This window comes from Rutidosis leptorrhynchoides, chromosome 11, assembly GCF_046630445.1.
Source record: "Rutidosis leptorrhynchoides isolate AG116_Rl617_1_P2 chromosome 11, CSIRO_AGI_Rlap_v1, whole genome shotgun sequence".
Classification (NCBI taxonomy): domain Eukaryota; kingdom Viridiplantae; phylum Streptophyta; class Magnoliopsida; order Asterales; family Asteraceae; genus Rutidosis; species Rutidosis leptorrhynchoides.
This window is the reverse complement of record NC_092343.1, coordinates 409,566,627-409,585,350: the sequence shown is the minus strand read 5'-3', so window position 1 is coordinate 409,585,350 and position 18,724 is coordinate 409,566,627. Positions and strand designations below refer to the sequence as shown.

The 18,724-nt window shown below is 35.4% G+C and overlaps 1 protein-coding gene across 1 annotated transcript; it reads right to left on the bottom strand.

Moving 5' to 3' along the window:
* Window positions 1–965: 965 nt before the first annotated feature.
* Window positions 966–2,226, bottom strand: LOC139876217 (uncharacterized). Its single transcript, XM_071863504.1, has 3 exons — window positions 1,831–2,226; window positions 1,615–1,734; window positions 966–1,448 (listed from the first exon to the last, which is right to left on the bottom strand). Exons 1-3 carry the CDS (start codon window positions 2,224–2,226, stop codon window positions 966–968), a joined length of 999 nt encoding a protein of 332 aa, XP_071719605.1.
* Window positions 2,227–18,724: the final 16,498 nt, after the last annotated feature.

Here is an 18,724-nt window from a genome sequence, read left to right as displayed (position 1 = left end):
GTTCGGGTCACTACATAATGGAGTCGTTAAGTCTTCGTTAGTCGTTACATGTAAGTGTTGTTTTGAAATCTTAAAGTTAACGATCTCAATTAATGTTGTTAACCCAATGTTTAATATATCAAATGAGATGTTAAATTATTATATTATCATGATATTATGATGTATGAATATCTCTTAATATGATATATACATTAAAATATCGTTACAACGATAATCGTTACATATAAGTGTCGTTTCGTAATTCTTGAGTTAGTAGTCTTGTTTTTACATATGTAGTTCATTGTTAACACACTTAATGATATATTTAAGTATTATTTTATCATGTTAAATATAGTGTATCAATATCTTAATATGATACATATGTATTTAGTAGACGTTATCAAAACGATAATCGTTATATATATCATTTCGAGTTTCTTAACTTAGTAATCTAAGTTCTTATGTATATCACACATTGTTAATATACTTAGTGAGATACTTACTCAACATAATCTCATGTCAACCATATATATATATATGTCTATATATACCACAACATGTAGTTTTTACAATTTTGTAACGTTCGTGAATCGCCGGTCAACTTGGGTTATCAATTGTCTATATGAAACTTATTTCATTTAATCAAGTCTTAACAAGTTTGATTGCTTAACACGTTGGAAACATTTAGTCATGTAAGTATCAATCTCAATTAATATATATAAACATGGAAAAGTTCGGATCACTACAGTTTATTTCACTTCCCGTAAGGGCTTTACTGACAAAATACACAGGCTTTTGTATTTTATCCTTTTTCGCGATTAAAACTGAGCCAAAAGCTTCATTTGCCACTGATATATAAAGGTATAGAATTTCGCCATCAATTGGCGCGGTTAATGTTGGCAAAGTTTTTAACAACTTCTTCATTTCTTGAAATGCAGCTTCTGCTTCGCTTGACGAAACAAAGCTTTTTTTTTTTAAGCAGCCTTTTAAAGTTTTGAAAACGTAAATTGTCTTTCAGCAGCTTTAGACAAGAAACGCCTTAATGCAGCTAACTTTCCCGTCAAACTTTGCACCTCTTTAACCGTTCTTGGCGCAGTCATATTTTCAATAGCCGCAATCTTTTTTGGATTAGCTTGAATACCTTGTTCTGTAATGAGATATCCCAAAAAATTTCCTTCTGTTTCGCCAAAACTACATTTAAACGGATTAACCTTCATGTTTATTCTTCGCAATGTGTCGAATGTTTCGCACATATCTTCTACGATTCGCTCTTGCGTTGTGCTTTTGATCACCAAATCATCAACATAAGCCTCAAGATTACACCCAATTTGTTTTTCGAACGCGGTGTCAATTAAACGTTGATATGTCGCAACCACATTGATTAAACCAAAAGGCATCATTATATAGGAAAATATGCCTTTGCCAGTATGAAAAGCGGTTTTGTCTATATCTTCTTGAGCCATTGGGATCTGGTGATAACCCCTTGCCGCATCCAAAAAACATTTATATGGAAAAGCGTACAAAGATTCCACTTTTAAATCAATTTCTGGAAGCGGATAATTATCCTTAGGGCACGCTTTATTTAAATCCTTAAAATCAATACACATTCTCCATTAACCATCAGGTTTTTTTTACCAATAATGGATTCGCAATCCAAGATTGGTATTGAGCCTCGCATAAAATTCCAGCTCTCACCAACTTTCTTACCTCTTCACATAGCCATTTCACATGATCTGGGGCCATGCCTCTAAGCTTCTGCACCACAAGTTTTAAGGCTGTATTTACATTAAGTCGGTGTTTCACAATATGACGCGGAACACCAGTCATATCATTTTCACACCAAGCAAAAACATCCATGTACTGCACAAGTAACTGCACAATTTGTTTCCTTGTGTCCGCACTAACATTACATCCTACTTTAATTTTTTGTTCGGGATACGCGGGATTAACCAATTCCATATTTTCCGCGACTTTCGCAGCTTCTTGAACTGCATTTTTTACATTAATAGCCACACAAATGGGCACCTTGCTTGTTGAATTTATTGTCGCGACACCTTTGCGTGTTGCGAATTTAATCATGCCATGAATTGTAGACGGGACAATTTCGAATTTACCTAAGGCAGTTCTGCCTAACAACATGTTATAGCGAGATGAGGTTCGCATAACATAGAAATCTAGCCGCGCTCGACGCACTAAACTATCATCATTGTCATCAACAAGGTCAACATCTAAGGGCAAAACACCCATAGGCAATGAAGATTCCCCCGCAAAATGTGATGACCCGGGAATTTTTGACCAAATTTAAACTTAATCTTTATATGTTTCCGACACGATAAGCAAAGTCTGTAATATTGAAATCTCAAAAACTTTGAACTGTGTTCATATATGCATTTACCCTTTGACCATTCTCGACGATTCACGAACAACTAGTTGTAAATAGTTTCATATATGTTTAAGTATATATATATATATATATATATATATATATATATATATATATATATATATATATATATATATATAATAATAATTTGAAATATTATTTGATATAATATATGATTTAATTTTGAGAAATAAATAAATAAAAAATAATATGAGATATAATGAAAACTATTATTACAAAAAATAATCCGACCCTTTAACCATCCCGAGGGGTAGGCGGGCCGGACCTTAGTCCCGGAGCGGGTCGGTAAAACCTTCCCTTTGGGCCACCTTCAAGGAATATATTTCAATTCCTAGAGCGGGTGACGAGGTTCGAACCCGAGACCTCTAGCCCTGCGAGTACACAAGTGTAACCGCGGTACCGCTGGACCGAAGATCCGTTGGTGGTATATTCTATATTCATCTTGTTAAGGTCGATTACCAGGTGTTCAATGCATATGAATGATATTTCTGTCTCCATGCATGGGATGTATGTTTATGAGAATTGAAAATATGAAATCTTGTGGTCTATCAAAATTATGAAATGATTCTTTATGATAAACTAATGAACTCACCAACCTTTTGGTTGACACTTTAAAGCATGTTTATTCTCAGGTATGAAAGAAGTCTTTCGCTGTGCATTTGCTCATTCTAGAAATATTACTTGGAGTCATTTATGGCATCTTTCAAAAGACGTTTCATTCGAGTCGTTGAGTTCATCAAGATTATTTTAAGTCAATTATAGTGGATATATTATAAAATGGTATGCATGCTGTCAACCTTCGATGTAATGAAAGATTGTCTTTTCAAAAACGAATGCAATGTATGTAAAATGTATCATATAGAGGTCAAGTACCTCGCGATGTAATCAACTTTTGTGAATCGTTTATAACCGATATTGAAATGTGCCGTTCTTATTGATTAAAAACGTTCCATATTAATTGATTTCGTTGCGAGGTTTTGACCTCTATATGAGACGTTTTTCAAAGACTGCATTCATTTTAAAACAAACCATAACCTTTATTTCATCAATAAAGGTTTAAAAAGCTTTACGTAGATTATCAAATAATGATAATCTAAAATATCATGTTTACACACGACCATTACATAATGGTTTACAATACAAATATGTTACAACGAAATAAGTTTCTTGAATGCAGTTTTTACACAATATCATACAAGCATGGACTCCAAATCTCGTCCTTATTTAAGTATGCGACAGCGGAAGCTCTTAATAATCACCTGAGAATAAACATGCTTAAAACGTCAACAAAAATGTTGGTGAGTTATAGGTTTAACCTATATATTATCAAATCATAATAATAGACCACAAGAGTTCATATTTCAATACACATCCCATACATAGAGATAAAAATCATTCATATGGTGAACACCTGGTAACCAACATTAACAAGATGCATATTTAAGAATATCCCCATCATTCTGGGACACCCTTCGGATATGATATAAATTTCGAAGTACTAAAGCATGAGGTACTTTGGATGGGGTTTGTTAGGCCCAATAGATCTATGTTTAGGATTCGCGTCAATTAGGGTGTCTGTTCCCTAATTCTTAGATTACCAGACTTAATAAAAAGGGGCATATACGATTTCGATAATTCAACCATAGAATGTTGTTTTACGTACTTGTGTCTATTTTGTAAATCATTTATAAAACCTGCATGTATTCTCATCCCAAAAATATTAGATTTTAAAAGTGGGACTATAACTCACTTTCACAGATATTTCCTTCCTCGAAAATAAGACTTGGCCACGGATCGATTCACGAACCTATACAAATATGTACAAATATATCAAAGTATGATCAAAATATAATTACAACCATTTTTATTATGTTTTAAAGATTTGAGTGTATTAAGTCAGCTGTCCTCGTTAGTAACCTACAACTAGTTGTCCACAGTTAGATGTACAGAAATAAATCGAGATATATATTATTTTGAATCAATCCACGACCCAGTGTATACACGTCTCAGGCTAAATCACAACTCAAAGTATATATATTTTTGGAATCAACCTCAACCCTGTATAGCTAACTCTAACATTACTGCATATAGAGTGTCTATGGTTGTTCCAAATAATATATATACATGGGTCGATATGATATGTCAAAACATTTGCATACGTGTCTATGGTATCCCAAGATTACATAATATATTAGAATACATGTATAATACAATATAAGTTAGCTAGGATATGATTTGTATAGATTTGTTAAACATTTCCCGTAGCTAAAAAGATCAAAAATATCCAATCTTGTTTTACTCATAACTTCTTCATTTTAAATCCGTTTTGAGTGAATCAAATTGCTATGGTTTCATATTGAACTCTAATTTGAGAATCCAAACAGAAAAATTATAGGTTTATTGTCAGAAATTTAAGTTACATGTCAATTACTAAAGAGGTAGTCATTTTCGTCGAAAGAACGACATCTTGATGACCATTTTGAAAAACATACTTTCACTTTGAGTTTAACCGAGATTTTTGGATATAGTTTCATGTTCATATGAAAAATCATTTTCCCATAAGAACAACTTTTAAATCAAAGTTTATCATAGTTTTTAATTATCCAAACCAAAACTGCCCCCGGTTTCACTACGACGGCGTATATCCGATTTTATGGTGTTCATCATGTTTTCAGGTTTTAAATCATTAAGTTGGCATATCATATAGATATAGAACATGTGTTTAGTTGATTTTAAAAGTCAAGTTAGAAGGATTAACTTTTGTTTGCGAACAAGTTTAGAATTAACTAAACTATGTTCTAGTGATTACAAGTTTAAACCTTCGAATAAGATAGCTTTATATGTATGAATCGAATGATGTTATGTATATCATTACTACCTCAAGTTTTCTGGATAAAAATACTGGAAATGAGAAAAATGGATCTAGCCTCAAAGGATCCTTGGATGGCTTGAAAGTTCTTGAAGCAGAATCATGACACGAAAACAGTTCAAGTAAGATTTTCACTCGAAATAAGATTGTTATAGTTGTAGAAATAGAATCAAAGTTTGAATATGAATATTACCTTGAATTAGAAAGATAACCTACTGTAAATAACAAAGGTTCATTGATATTAGATGATTACTTGGAATGGATTAGAAAGCTTGGAAGTAGACTTGCAAACTTGGAAGTATTCTTGATTTTTATGAAACTATACTTATGGAATTTATGAAGAACACTTAGAACTTGAAGATGGAACTTGAGAGAGATCAATTAGATGAAGAAAATTGAAGAATGAAAGTGTTTGTAGGTGTTTTTGGTCGTTGGTGTATGGATTAGATATAAAGGATATGTAATTTTGTTTTCATGTAAATAAGTCATGAATGATTACTCATATTTTTGTAATTTTATGAGATATTTCATGCTAGTTGCCAAATGATGGTTCCCACATGTGTTAGGTGACTCACATGGGCTGCTAAGAGCTGATCATTTGAGTGTATATACCAATAGTACATACATCTAAAAGCTGTGTATTGTACGAGTACGAATACGGGTGCATACGAGTAGAATTGTTGATGAAACTGAACGAGGATGTAATTGTAAGCATTTTTGTTAAGTAGAAGTATTTTGATAAGTGTCTTGAAGTCTTTCAAAAGTGTATGAATACATATTAAAATACTACATGTATATACATTTTAACTGAGTCGTTAAGTCATCGTTAGTCGTTACATGTAAGTGTTGTTTTGAGACCTTTAGGTTAACGATCTTGTTAAATGTTGTTAACCCAAAGTTTATAATATCAAATGATATTTTAAATTATTATATTATTATGATATTATGATATATTAATATATCTTAATATGATATATACATTTAAATGTCGTTACAACGATAATCGTTACATATATGTCTCGTTTCAAAATCCTTAAGTTAGTAGTCTTGTTTTTACTTATGTAGTTCATTGTTAATACACTTAATGATATATTTAATTATCATATTATCATGTTATATATAATATAACAATGTATTAATATGCTTCATATATATTTAGTAAGACGTGGTTATAACGATAATCGTTATATGTATCGTTTCGAGTTTCATACGTCAATAGTCTCCTTTTTAAGTATATAACTTATTGTTACTATTTTTAATGAGATACTTGATGATCATTATATCATGGTAAACATATATATTTAATCATTTATATATCATCATGTCATATACAACTTATAGCGTTCGTGAATCATTGGTCAAACTGGGTAATCAGACGTTTACAAAATTTCCATTTCAATTAACCAAGTCTTAACAAGTTTGATTGCTTAACATGTTGGAAACATTTAATCATGTAAATATAGTTTTCATTAAACATATAATCATAGAAAGGTTCGTAAAAGTTCGGGTCACTACAGTACCTACCCGTTAAATAAATTTCGTCCCGAAATTTTAAGCGATTGGAGGTGTTGGCTCATCTTTAAAAATAAGTGCGGGTACTTCTTCTTCATCTGATCTTCTCATTCCCAGGTGAACTCGGGTCCTCTACGAGCATTCCATCGAACCTTAACAATCGGTATCTTGTTTTGTTTAAGTCTCTTAACCTCACGATCCATTATTTCAACGGGTTCTTCAATGAATTGAAGTTTTTCATTGATTTGGATTTCGTCCAACGGAATAGTGAGATCTTCTTTAGCAAAACATTTCTTCAAATTCCAGACGTGGAAAGTGTTATGTACAGCCGCGAGTTGTTGAGGTAACTCAAATCGGTAAGCTACTGGTCCGACAAGATCAATAATCTTGAATGGTCCAATATACCTTGGATTTAATTTCCCTCGTTTACCAAATCGAACAACACCTTTCCAAGGTGCAACCTTAAGCATGACCATCTCTCCAATTTCAAATTCTATATCTTTTCTTTTAATGTCGGCGTAGCTCTTTTGTCGACTTTGGGCGGTTTTCAACCGTTGTTGAATTTGGATGATCTTCTCAGTAGTTTCTTGTATTATCTCCGGACCCGTAATCTGTCTATCCCCCACTTCATTCCAACAAATCGGAGACCTGCACTTTCTACCATAAAGTGCCTCAAACGGCGCCATCTCAATACTAGAATGATAACTGTTGTTGTAGCAAAATTCTACTAACGGTAGGTGTCGATCCAGACTGTTTCCGAAATCAATAACACATGCTCGTAGCATGTATTCAAGCGTTTGTATCGTCCTTTCGCTCTGCCCATCAGTTTGTGGATGATAGGCAGTACTCAAGTCTAGACGAGTCCCCAATACTTGTTGCAACGTCTGCCAGAACCTTGAAACAAGTCTACCATCCCTATCAGAGATAATAGAGACGGGTATTCCATGTCTGGAGACAACCTCCTTCAAATACAATCGCACCAACTTCTCCATTTTGTCATCTTCTCTCAATGGCAGGAAGTGTGCTGACTTGGTGAGACGATCAACTATTACCCAAATAGTATCATAACCACTTGCAGTCCTTGGCAATTTAGTAATGAAATCCATGGTAATGTTTTCCCATTTCCATTCCGGGATTTCAGGATGTTGTAGTAGACCTGATGGTTTCTGATGTTCATCTTTGACCTTAGAACACGTCAAACATTCTCCTACATATTTAGCAATATCGACTTTCATACCCGGCCACCAAAAGTGTTTCTTGAGATCTTTATACATCTTCCCCGCTCCGGGATGTATTAAATATCTGGTTTTATGTGCTTCTTTAAGTACCATTTCTCTCACATCTCCAAACCTTGGTACCCAAATTCTATCAGCCCTATATCAGGTTCCGTCTTCCCGAATATTAAGATGTTTCTCTGATCCTTTGGGTATTTCATTCTTTAAATTTTTCTCTTTTAAAACTCCTTGTTGCGCCTCCTTTATTTGAGTAGTAAGGTTATTGTGAATCATTATATTCATAGATTTTACTCGAATGGGTTCTCTGTCCTTTCTACTCAAGGCGTCGGCTACCACATTTGCCTTCCCCGAGTGGTAACGAATCTCAAAGTCATAATCATTCAACAATTCAATCCACCTACGCTGCCTCATGTTCAGTTGTTTCTGATTAAATATGTGTTGAAGACTTTTGTGGTCGGTATATATAATACTTTTGACCCTATATAAGTAGTGCCTCCAAGTCTTTAATGCAAAAACAACCGCGCCTAATTCCAAATCATGCGTCGTATAATTTTGCTCGTGAATCTTCAATTGTCTAGACGCATAAGCAATTACCTTCGTTCGTTGCATTAATACACAACCGAGACCTTACTTGAGGCGTCACAATATATCACAAAATCATCATTCCCTTCAGGCAATGATAATATAGGTGCCGTAGTTAGCTTTTTCTTCAATAACTGAAACGCCTTCTCTTGTTCATCCTTCCATTCAAATTTCTTCCCTTTATGCGTTAATGCAGTCAAGGGTTTTGCTATTTTGGAGAAATCTTGGATGAATCTTCTGTAGTAACCAGCCAATCCTAAAAATTGACATATATGCTTCGGAGTTTTTGGGGTTTCACACTTTTCAACGGTTTCGATATTTGCCGGGTCCACCTGGATACCTTCTTTGTTTACTATGTGACCGAGGAATTGAACTTCTTCCGACCAAAATGCACACTTTGAAAACTTAGCGTACAGTTTTTCTTTCCTCAATACTTCTAGCACTTTTCTCAAATGTTCTTCGTGCTCTTGTTCATTCTTTGAGTAAATAAGTATGTCATCGAAGAAAACAATGACAAACTTGTCAAGATATGGCCCACACACTCGGTTCATAAGGTCCATGAACATAGCTGGTGCATTAGTCAATCCAAACGGCATAACCATAAACTCGTAATGACCATAACGCGTCCTAAAAGCAGTTTTTGGAATATCATTCTCCTTTACTCGCATTTGATGATATCCAGAACGTAAATCGATCTTCGAATAAACCGACGAGCCTTGTAGTTGATCAAATAAGTCGTCAATTCTCGGCAGTGGATAACGGTTTTTGATGGTAAGTTTGTTCAACTCTCTGTAGTCAATACACAACCTAAATGTACCATCTTTCTTCTTGACAAAAAAAACAGGAGCTCCCCATGGTGATGTGCTTGGTCAAATGAAACTACGTTCTAATAGTTCTTGCAGTTGGCTTTGCAGTTCTTTCATCTCGCTGGGTGCGAGTCTGCAAGGAGCACGAGCTATTGGTGCAGCTCCTGGTACAAGATCTATTTGACATTCAACAGATCGATGTGGAGGTAGTCCCGGTAATTCTTTCGGAAATACATCGGGAAATTCTTTTGCGACAAAAACATCATTGATGCTCTTTTCTTCAGTTTGTACTTTCTCGACATGTGCTAGAATAGCATAGCAACCTTTTCTTATTAGTTTTTGTGCCTTCAAATTACTAATAAGATGTAGCTTCGTATTGCCCTTTTCTCCGTACACCATTAAGGGTTCTCCTTCTTCTCGTACAATGCGAATTGCATTTTTATAACATACGATCTCTGCTTTCACCTTCTTCAGCCAGTCCATGCCAACTGTTACATCAAAACTCCCTAACTCTACTGGTATCAAATTAATCTTAAATATTTCGCTACCCAGTTTAATTTCTCGATTCCGGCATATATAATCTGCTGAAATTAATTTACCGTTTGCTAATTCGAGTAAAAATTTACTATCCAATGGCGTCAATGGACAACTTAATTTAACACAAAAATCTCTACTCATATAACTTCTATCCGCACTCGAATCAAATAAAACGTAAGCAGATTTATTGTCAATAAGAAACGTACCCGTAACAAGCTCCGGGTCTTTCTGTGCCTCTGCCGCATTAATATTGAAAACTCTTCCGCGGCCTTGTCCATTCGTGTTCTCCTGGTTTGGGCAATTTCTAATAATGTGGCACAGTTTTCCACATTTATAACAAACTACATTGGCATAACTTGCTCCGACAATACTTGCTCCACCATTACTCGTTCCGACACCATTTGTTCCTTTCGTTCTGTTAACCCCTAGACCATAGACCTCACACTTCGCCGCGCTATGACCATTTCTTTTACACTTGTTGCAAAATTTGGTGCAGAACCCCGAGTGATACTTTTCACACCTTTGGCATAGCTGCTTCTGATTATTGTTGTTGTTACGGTTGTTATTATTGTTGGGATGATTGTTGTAGTTGCTGTTGCTGTTGTTGTTGTTGTTGTTGTTGTTGGGCCATTTTTTGTAGTTGCGATTGATGTTGCGATTATTGGGATAGTTGTTGCGATTATTGTTGTAATTGCTGTTGTTGTTGTATTGGTGATTCTTATCACCGTTTTCCTCCCACTTTCTTTTGACTTGCTTTACATTGGCCTCTTCAGCCGTCTGTTCTTTAATTCTTTCCTCAATCTGGTTCACTATTTTGTGAGCCATTCTACATGCCTGTTGTATGGAGGCGGGCTCGTGTGAACTTATATCTTCTTGGATTCTTTCCGGTAATCCTTTCACAAACGCGTCGATCTTCTCTTCCTCATCTTCGAACGCTCCCGGACACAATAGGCACAATTCTGTGAATCGTCTTTCATACGTGGTAATATCAAATCCTTGGGTTCGTAACCCTCTAAGTTCTGTCTTGAGCTTATTGACCTCGGTTCTGGGACGGTACTTCTCGTTCATCAAGTGCTTGAATGCTGACCACGGTAGTGCGTAAGCATCATCTTGTCCCACTTGCTCTAGATAGGTATTCCACCATGTTAACGCAGTACATGTGAAGGTATGCGTAGCGTACTTGAAATGTCCCGTTCTTATTGATTAAAAACGTTCCATATTAATTGATTTCGTTGCGAGGTTTTGACCTCTATATGAGATGTTTTTCAAAGACTGCATTCATTTTAAAACAAACCATAACCTTTATTTCATCCATAAAGGTTTAAAAAGCTTTACGTAGATTATCAAATAATGATAATCTAAAATATCCTGTTTACACACGACCATTACATAATGGTTTACAATACAAATATGTTACAACAAAATAAGTTTCTTGAATGCAGTTTTTACACAATATCATACAAGCATGGACTCCAAATCTCGTCCTTATTTAAGTATGCGACAGCGGAAGCTCTTAATAATCACCTGAGAATAAACATGCTTAAAACGTCAACAAAAATGTTGGTGAGTTATAGGTTTAACCTATATATATCAAATCGTAACAATAGACCACAAGATTTCATATTTCAATACACATCCCATACATAGAGATAAAAATCATTCATATGGTGAACACCTGGTAACCGACATTAATAAGATGCATATATAAGAATATCTCCATCATTCCGGGACACCCTTCGGATATGATATAAATTTCGAAGTACTAAAGCATCCGGTACTTTGGATGGGGTTTGTTAAGCCCAATAGATCTATCTTTAGGATTCGCGTCAATTAGGGTGTCTGTTCCCTAATTCTTAGATTACCAGACTTAATAACAAGGGGCATATTCAATTTCGATAATTCAACCATAGAATGTAGTTTCACGTACTTGTGTCTATTTTGTAAATCATTTATAAAACCTGCATGTATTCTCATCCCAAAAATATTAGATTTTAAAAGTGGGACTATAACTCACTTTCACAGATTTTTACTTCGTCGGGAAGTAAGACTTGGCCACTGGTTGATTCACGAACCTATAACAATATATACATATATATCAAAGTATGTTCAAAATATATTTACAACACTTTTAATATATTTTGATGTTTTAAGTTTATTAAGTCAGCTGTCCTCGTTAGTAACCTACAACTAGTTGTCCACAGTTAGATGTACAGAAATAAATCGATAAATATTATCTTGAATCAATCCACGACCCAGTGTATACGTATCTCAGTATTGATCACAACTCAAACTATATATATTTTGGAATCAACCTCAACCCTGTATAGCTAACTCCAACATTCACATATAGAGTGTCTATGGTTGTTCCGAAATATATATAGATGTGTCGACATGATAGGTCGAAACATTGTATACGTGTCTATGGTATCTCAAGATTACATAATATACAATACAAGTTGATTAAGTTATGGTTGGAATAGATTTGTTACCAATTTTCACGTAGCTAAAATGAGAAAAATTATCCAATCTTGTTTTACCCATAACTTCTTCATTTTAAATCCGTTTTGAGTGAATCAAATTGCTATGGTTTCATATTGAACTCTATTTTATGAATCTAAACAGAAAAAGTATAGGTTTATAGTCGGAAAAATAAGTTACAAGCCGTTTTTGTAAAGGTAGTCATTTCAGTCGAAAGAACGACGTCTAGATGACCATTTTAGAAAACATACTTCCACTTTGAGTTTAACCATAATTTTTGGATATAGTTTCATGTTCATAATAAAAATCATTTTCTCAGAATAACAACTTTTAAATCAAAGTTTATCATAGTTTTTAATTAACTAACCCAAAACAGCCCGCGGTGTTACTACGACGGCGTAAATCCGGTTTTACGGTGTTTTTCGTGTTTCCAGGTTTTAAATCATTAAGTTAGCATATCATATAGATATAGAATATGTGTTTAGTTGATTTTAAAAGTCAAGTTAGAAGGATTAACTTTTGTTTGCGAACAAATTTAGAATTAACTAAACTATGTTCTAGTGATTACAAGTTTAAACCTTCGAATAAGATAGCTTTATATGTATGAATCGAATGATGTTATGAACATCATTACTACCTTAAGTTCCTTGGATAAACCTACTGGAAAAGAGAAAAATGGATCTAGCTTCAACGGATCCTTGGATGGCTCGAAGTTCTTGAAGCAGAATCATGACACGAAAACAAGTTCAAGTAAGATCATCACTTGAAATAAGATTGTTATAGTTATAGAAATTGAACCAAAGTTTGAATATGATTATTACCTTGTATTAGAATGATAACCTACTGTAAGAAACAAAGATTTCTTGTGGTTGGATGATCACCTTACAAGATTGGAAGTGAGCTAGCAAACTTGAAAGTATTCTTGATTTTATGAAACTAGAACTTTTGGAATTTATGAAGAACACTTAGAACTTGAAGATAGAACTTGAGAGAGATCAATTAGATGAAGAAATTGAAGAATGAAAGTGTTTGTAGGTGTTTTTGGTCGTTGGTGTATGGATTAGATATAAAGGATATGTAATTTTGTTTTCATGTAAATAAGTCATGAATGATTACTCATATTTTTTGTAATTTTATGAGATATTTCTTGCTAGTTGCCAAATAATGGTTCCCACATGTGTTAGGTGACTCACATGGGCTGCTAAGAGCTGATCATTGGAGTGTATATACCAATAGTACATACATCTAAAAGCTGTGTATTGTACGAGTACGAATACGGGTGCATACGAGTAGAATTGTTGATGAAACTGAACGAGGATGTAATTGTAAGCATTTTTGTTAAGTAGAAGTATTTTGATAAGTGTATTGAAGTCTTTCAAAAGTGTATAAATACATATTAAAACACTACATGTATATACATTTTAACTGAGTCGTTAAGTCATCGTTAGTCGTTACATGTAAGTGTTGTTTTGAAACCTTTAGGTTAACGATCTTGTTAAATGTTGTTAACCCAATGTTTATAATATCAAATGAGATTTTAAATTATTATATTATCATGATATTATCATGTATGAATATCTCTTAATATGATATATATACATTAAATGTCTTTACAACGATAATCGTTACATATATGTCTCGTTTAAAAATCATTAAGTTAGTAGTCTTGTTTTTACATATGTAGTTCATTGTTAATATACTTAATGATATGTTTACTTATCATAGTATCATTTTAACTATATATATATCCATATATATGTCATCATATAGTTTTTACAAGTTTTAACGTTCGTGAATCACCGGTCAACTTGGGTGGTCAATTGTCTATATGAAACATATTTCAATTAATCAAGTCTTAACAAGTTTGATTGCTTAACATGTTGAAAACATTTAATCATGTAAATATCAATCTCAATTAATATATATAAACATGGAAAAGTTCGGGTCACTACAGTACCTACCCGTTAAATAAATTTCGTCCCGAAATTTTAAGCTGTTGAAGGTGTTGACGAATCTTCTGGAAATAGATGCAGGTATTTCTTCTTCATCTGATCTTCACACTCCCAGGTGAACTCGGGTCCTCTACGAGCATTCCATCGAACCTTAACAATTGGTATCTTGTTTTGCTTAAGTCTTTTAACCTCACGATCCATTATTTCGACGGGTTCTTCGATGAATTGAAGTTTTTCGTTGATTTGGATTTCATCTAACGGAATAGTGAGATCTTCTTTAGCAAAACATTTCTTTAAATTCGAGACGTGGAAAGTGTTATGTACAGTTGCGAGTTGTTGAGGTAACTCTAGTCGGTAAGCTACTGGTCCGACACGATCAATAATCTTGAATGGTCCAATATACCTTGGATTTAATTTCCCTCGTTTACCAAATCGAACAACGCCTTTCCAAGGTGCAACTTTAAGCATGACCATCTCTCCAATTTCAAATTCTATATCTTTTCTTTTAATGTCAGCCTAGCTCTTTTGTCGACTTTGGGCGGTTTTCAACCGTTGTTGAATTTGGATGATCTTCTCGGTAGTTTCTTGTATAATCTCCGGACCCGTAATCTGTCTATCCCCCACTTCACTCCAAAAAATCGGAGACCTGCACTTTCTACCATAAAGTGCTTCAAACGGCGCCATCTCAATGCTTGAATGGTAGCTGTTGTTGTAGGAAAATTCTGCTAACGGTAGATGTCGATCCCAACTGTTTCCGAAATCAATAACACATGCTCGTAGCATGTCTTCAAGCGTTTGTATCGTCCTTTCGCTCTGCCCATCAGTTTGTGGATGATAGGCAGTACTCATGTCTAGACGAATTCCTAATGCTTGCTGTAATGTCTGCCAGAATCTTGAAATAAATCTGCCATCCCTATCAGAGATAATAGAGATTGGTATTCCATGTCTGGAGATGACTTCCTTCAAATACAGTCGTGCTAACTTCTCCATCTTGTCATCTTCTCTTATTGGCAAGAAGTGTGCTGATTTGGTGAGACGGTCAACTATTACCCAAATAGTATCAAAACCACTTGCAGTCCTTGGCAATTTAGTGATGAAATCCATGGTAATGTTTTCCCATTTCCATTCCGGGATTTCGGGTTGTTGAAGTAGACCTGATGGTTTTTGATGCTCAGCTTTGACCTTAGAACACGTCAAACATTCTCCTACGTATTTAGCAACATTGGCTTTCATACCCGGCCACCAAAAATGTTTCTTGAGATCCTTGTACATCTTCCCCGTTCCAGAATGTATTGAGTATCTGGTTTTATGAGCTTCTCTAAGTACCATTTCTCTCATATCTCCAAATTTTGGTACCCAAATCCTTTCAGCCCTATACCGGGTTCCCTCTTCCCAAATATTAAGATGCTTCTCCGATCCTTTGGGTATTTCGTCCTTTAAATTTCCCTCTTTTAAAAATCCTTGTTGCGCCTCCTTTATTTGAGTAGTAATGTTATTATGAATCATTATATTCATAGATTTTACTCGAATGGGTTCTCTGTCCTTCCTGCTCAAGGCATCGGCTACCACATTTGCCTTCCCCGGGTGGTAACGAATCTCAAAGTCGTAATCATTCAATAATTCAATCCACCTACGCTGCCTCATATTCAGTTGTTTCTGATTAAATATGTGTTGAAGACTTTTGTGGTCGGTATATATAATACTTTTGACCCCATATAAGTAGTGCCTCCAAGTCTTTAATGCAAAAACAACCGCGCCTAATTCCAAATCATGCGTTGTATAATTTTGTTCGTGAATCTTCAATTGTCTAGATGCATAAGCAATCACCTTCGTTCGTTGCATTAATACACAACCAAGACCTTGCTTTGATGCATCACAATAAATCACAAAATCATCATTCCCTTCAGGCAATGACAATATAGGTGCCGTAGTTAGCTTTTTCTTCAATAACTGAAACGCTTTCTCTTGTTCATCATTCCATTCAAATTTCTTCCCTTTATGCGTTAATGCAGTCAAGGATTTTGCTATTCTGGAAAAGTCTTGGATGAACCTTCTGTAGTAACCAGCTAGTCCTAAAAACTGGCATATGTGTTTCGGAGTTTTTGGGGTTTCCCACTTTTCAACAGTTTCTATCTTTGCCGGATCCACCTTAATACCTTATTTGTTCACTATGTGACCGAGGAATTGAACTTCTTCCAACCAAAATGCACACTTTGAAAACTTAGCGTACAATTCTTCCTTCCTCAATACTTCTAACACCTTTCTCAAATGTTCATCGTGTTCTTGGTCATTCTTTGAGTAAATAAGTATGTCATCAATGAAAACAATGACAAACTTGTCAAGGTATGGTCCACACACTCGGTTCATAAGGTCCATGAACACAGCTGGTGCATTAGTTAAACCAAACGGCATGACCATAAACTCGTAATGACCGTAACGTGTTCTGAAAGCAGTCTTTGGAATATCATCTTCTTTCACCCGCATTTGATGATACCCGGAACGTAAGTCAATCTTTGAATAAACAGACGAGCCTTGTAGTTGATCAAATAAGTCATCGATTCTCGGTAGTGGGTAGCGGTTCTTGATGGTAAGTTTGTTCAACTCTCGGTAGTCGATACACAACCTGAATGTACCATCTTTCTTCTTGACAAACAAAACAGGAGCTCCCCACGGTGATGTGCTTGGTCGAATGAAACCACGCTCTAAAAGTTCTTGTAATTGGCTTTGTAGTTCTTTCATCTCGCTGGGTGCGAGTCTGTAAGGAGCACGATCTATTGGTGCAGCTCCTGGTACAAGATCTATTTGAAATTCAACGGATCGATGTGGGGGTAATCCCGGTAATTCTTTCGGAAATACATCAGGAAATTCTTTTGCGACGGGAACATCATTGATGCTCTTTTCTTCAGTTTGTACTTTCTCGACGTGTGCTAGAACAGCATAGCAACCTTTTCTTATTAGTTTTTGTGCCTTCAAATTACTAATAAGATGTAGCTTCGTGTTGCCCTTTTATCCGTACACCATTAAGGGTTTTCCTTTTTCTCGTATAATGCGAATTGCATTTTTGTAACAGACGATCTCTGCTTTCACTTCTTTCAACCAGTCCATACCAATTATCACATCAAAACTCCCTAACTCTACTGGTATCAAATCAATCTTAAATGTTTCGCTAACCAGTTTAATTTCTCGATTCCGACATATATTATCTGCTGAAATTAATTTACCATTTGCTAATTCGAGTAAAAATTTACTATCCAAAGGCGTCAATGGACAACTTAATTTAGCACAAAAATCTCTACTCATATAGCTTCTATCCACACCCGAATCAAATAAAACGTAAGCAGATTTATTGTCAATAAGAAACGTACCCGTAACAAGCTCCGGGTCTTCCTGTGCCTCTGCCGCATTAATATTGAAAACTCTTCCACGGCCTTGTCCATTCGTGTTCTCCTGGTTCGGGCAATTTCTAATAATGTGGCCCGGTTTTCCACATTTATAACAAACTACATTGGCATAACTTGCTCCGACACTACTTGCTCCGCCATTACTCGTTCCGACACCATTTGTTCCTTTCGTTCTATTAACCCCTGGTCCGTAGACCTCACACTTCGCTGCGCTATGACCATTTCTTTTACACTTGTTGCAAAATTTGGTACAGAACCCCGAGTGATTCTTTTCACACCTTTGGCATAGCTGCTTCTGATTGTTGTTGTTGTTGCGGTTATTATTGTTGTTGGGATGATTGTTGTAGTTGCTGTTGTTGTTGTTGTTGTTGTTGTTGGGCCGTTTGTTGTAGTTGCGATTGATGTTGCGATTGTTGGGATAAGTGTTGCGATTATTGTTGTAATTGCTGTTGTTGTTGTATTGGTGATTCTTATCACCGTTTTCCTCCCACTTTCTTTTGCCTTGCTTCACATTGGCCTCTTCAGCAGTCTGTTCTTTAATTCTTTCTTCAATTTGGTTCACTAGTTTGTGAGCCATTCTACATGCCTGTTGTATGGAGGCGGGCTCGTGTGAACTTATATCTTCTTGGATTCTTTCCGGTAATCCTTTCACAAACGCGTCGATCTTCTCTTCCTCATCTTCGAACGCTCTCGGACACAGTAGGCACAATTCTGTGAATCGTCTTTCGTACGTGGTAATATCAAATCCTTGGGTTCGTAACCCTCTAAGTTCTGTCTTGAGCTTATTGACCTCGGTCCTGGGACGGTACTTCTCGTTCATCAAGTGCTTGAATGCTGACCACGGTAGTGCGTACGCATCGTCTTGTCCCACTTGCTCTAGATAGGTATTCCACCATGTTAACGCAGAACCTGTGAAGGTATGCGTAGCGTACTTCACTTTGTCCTCTTCAGTACACTTACTTATGACAA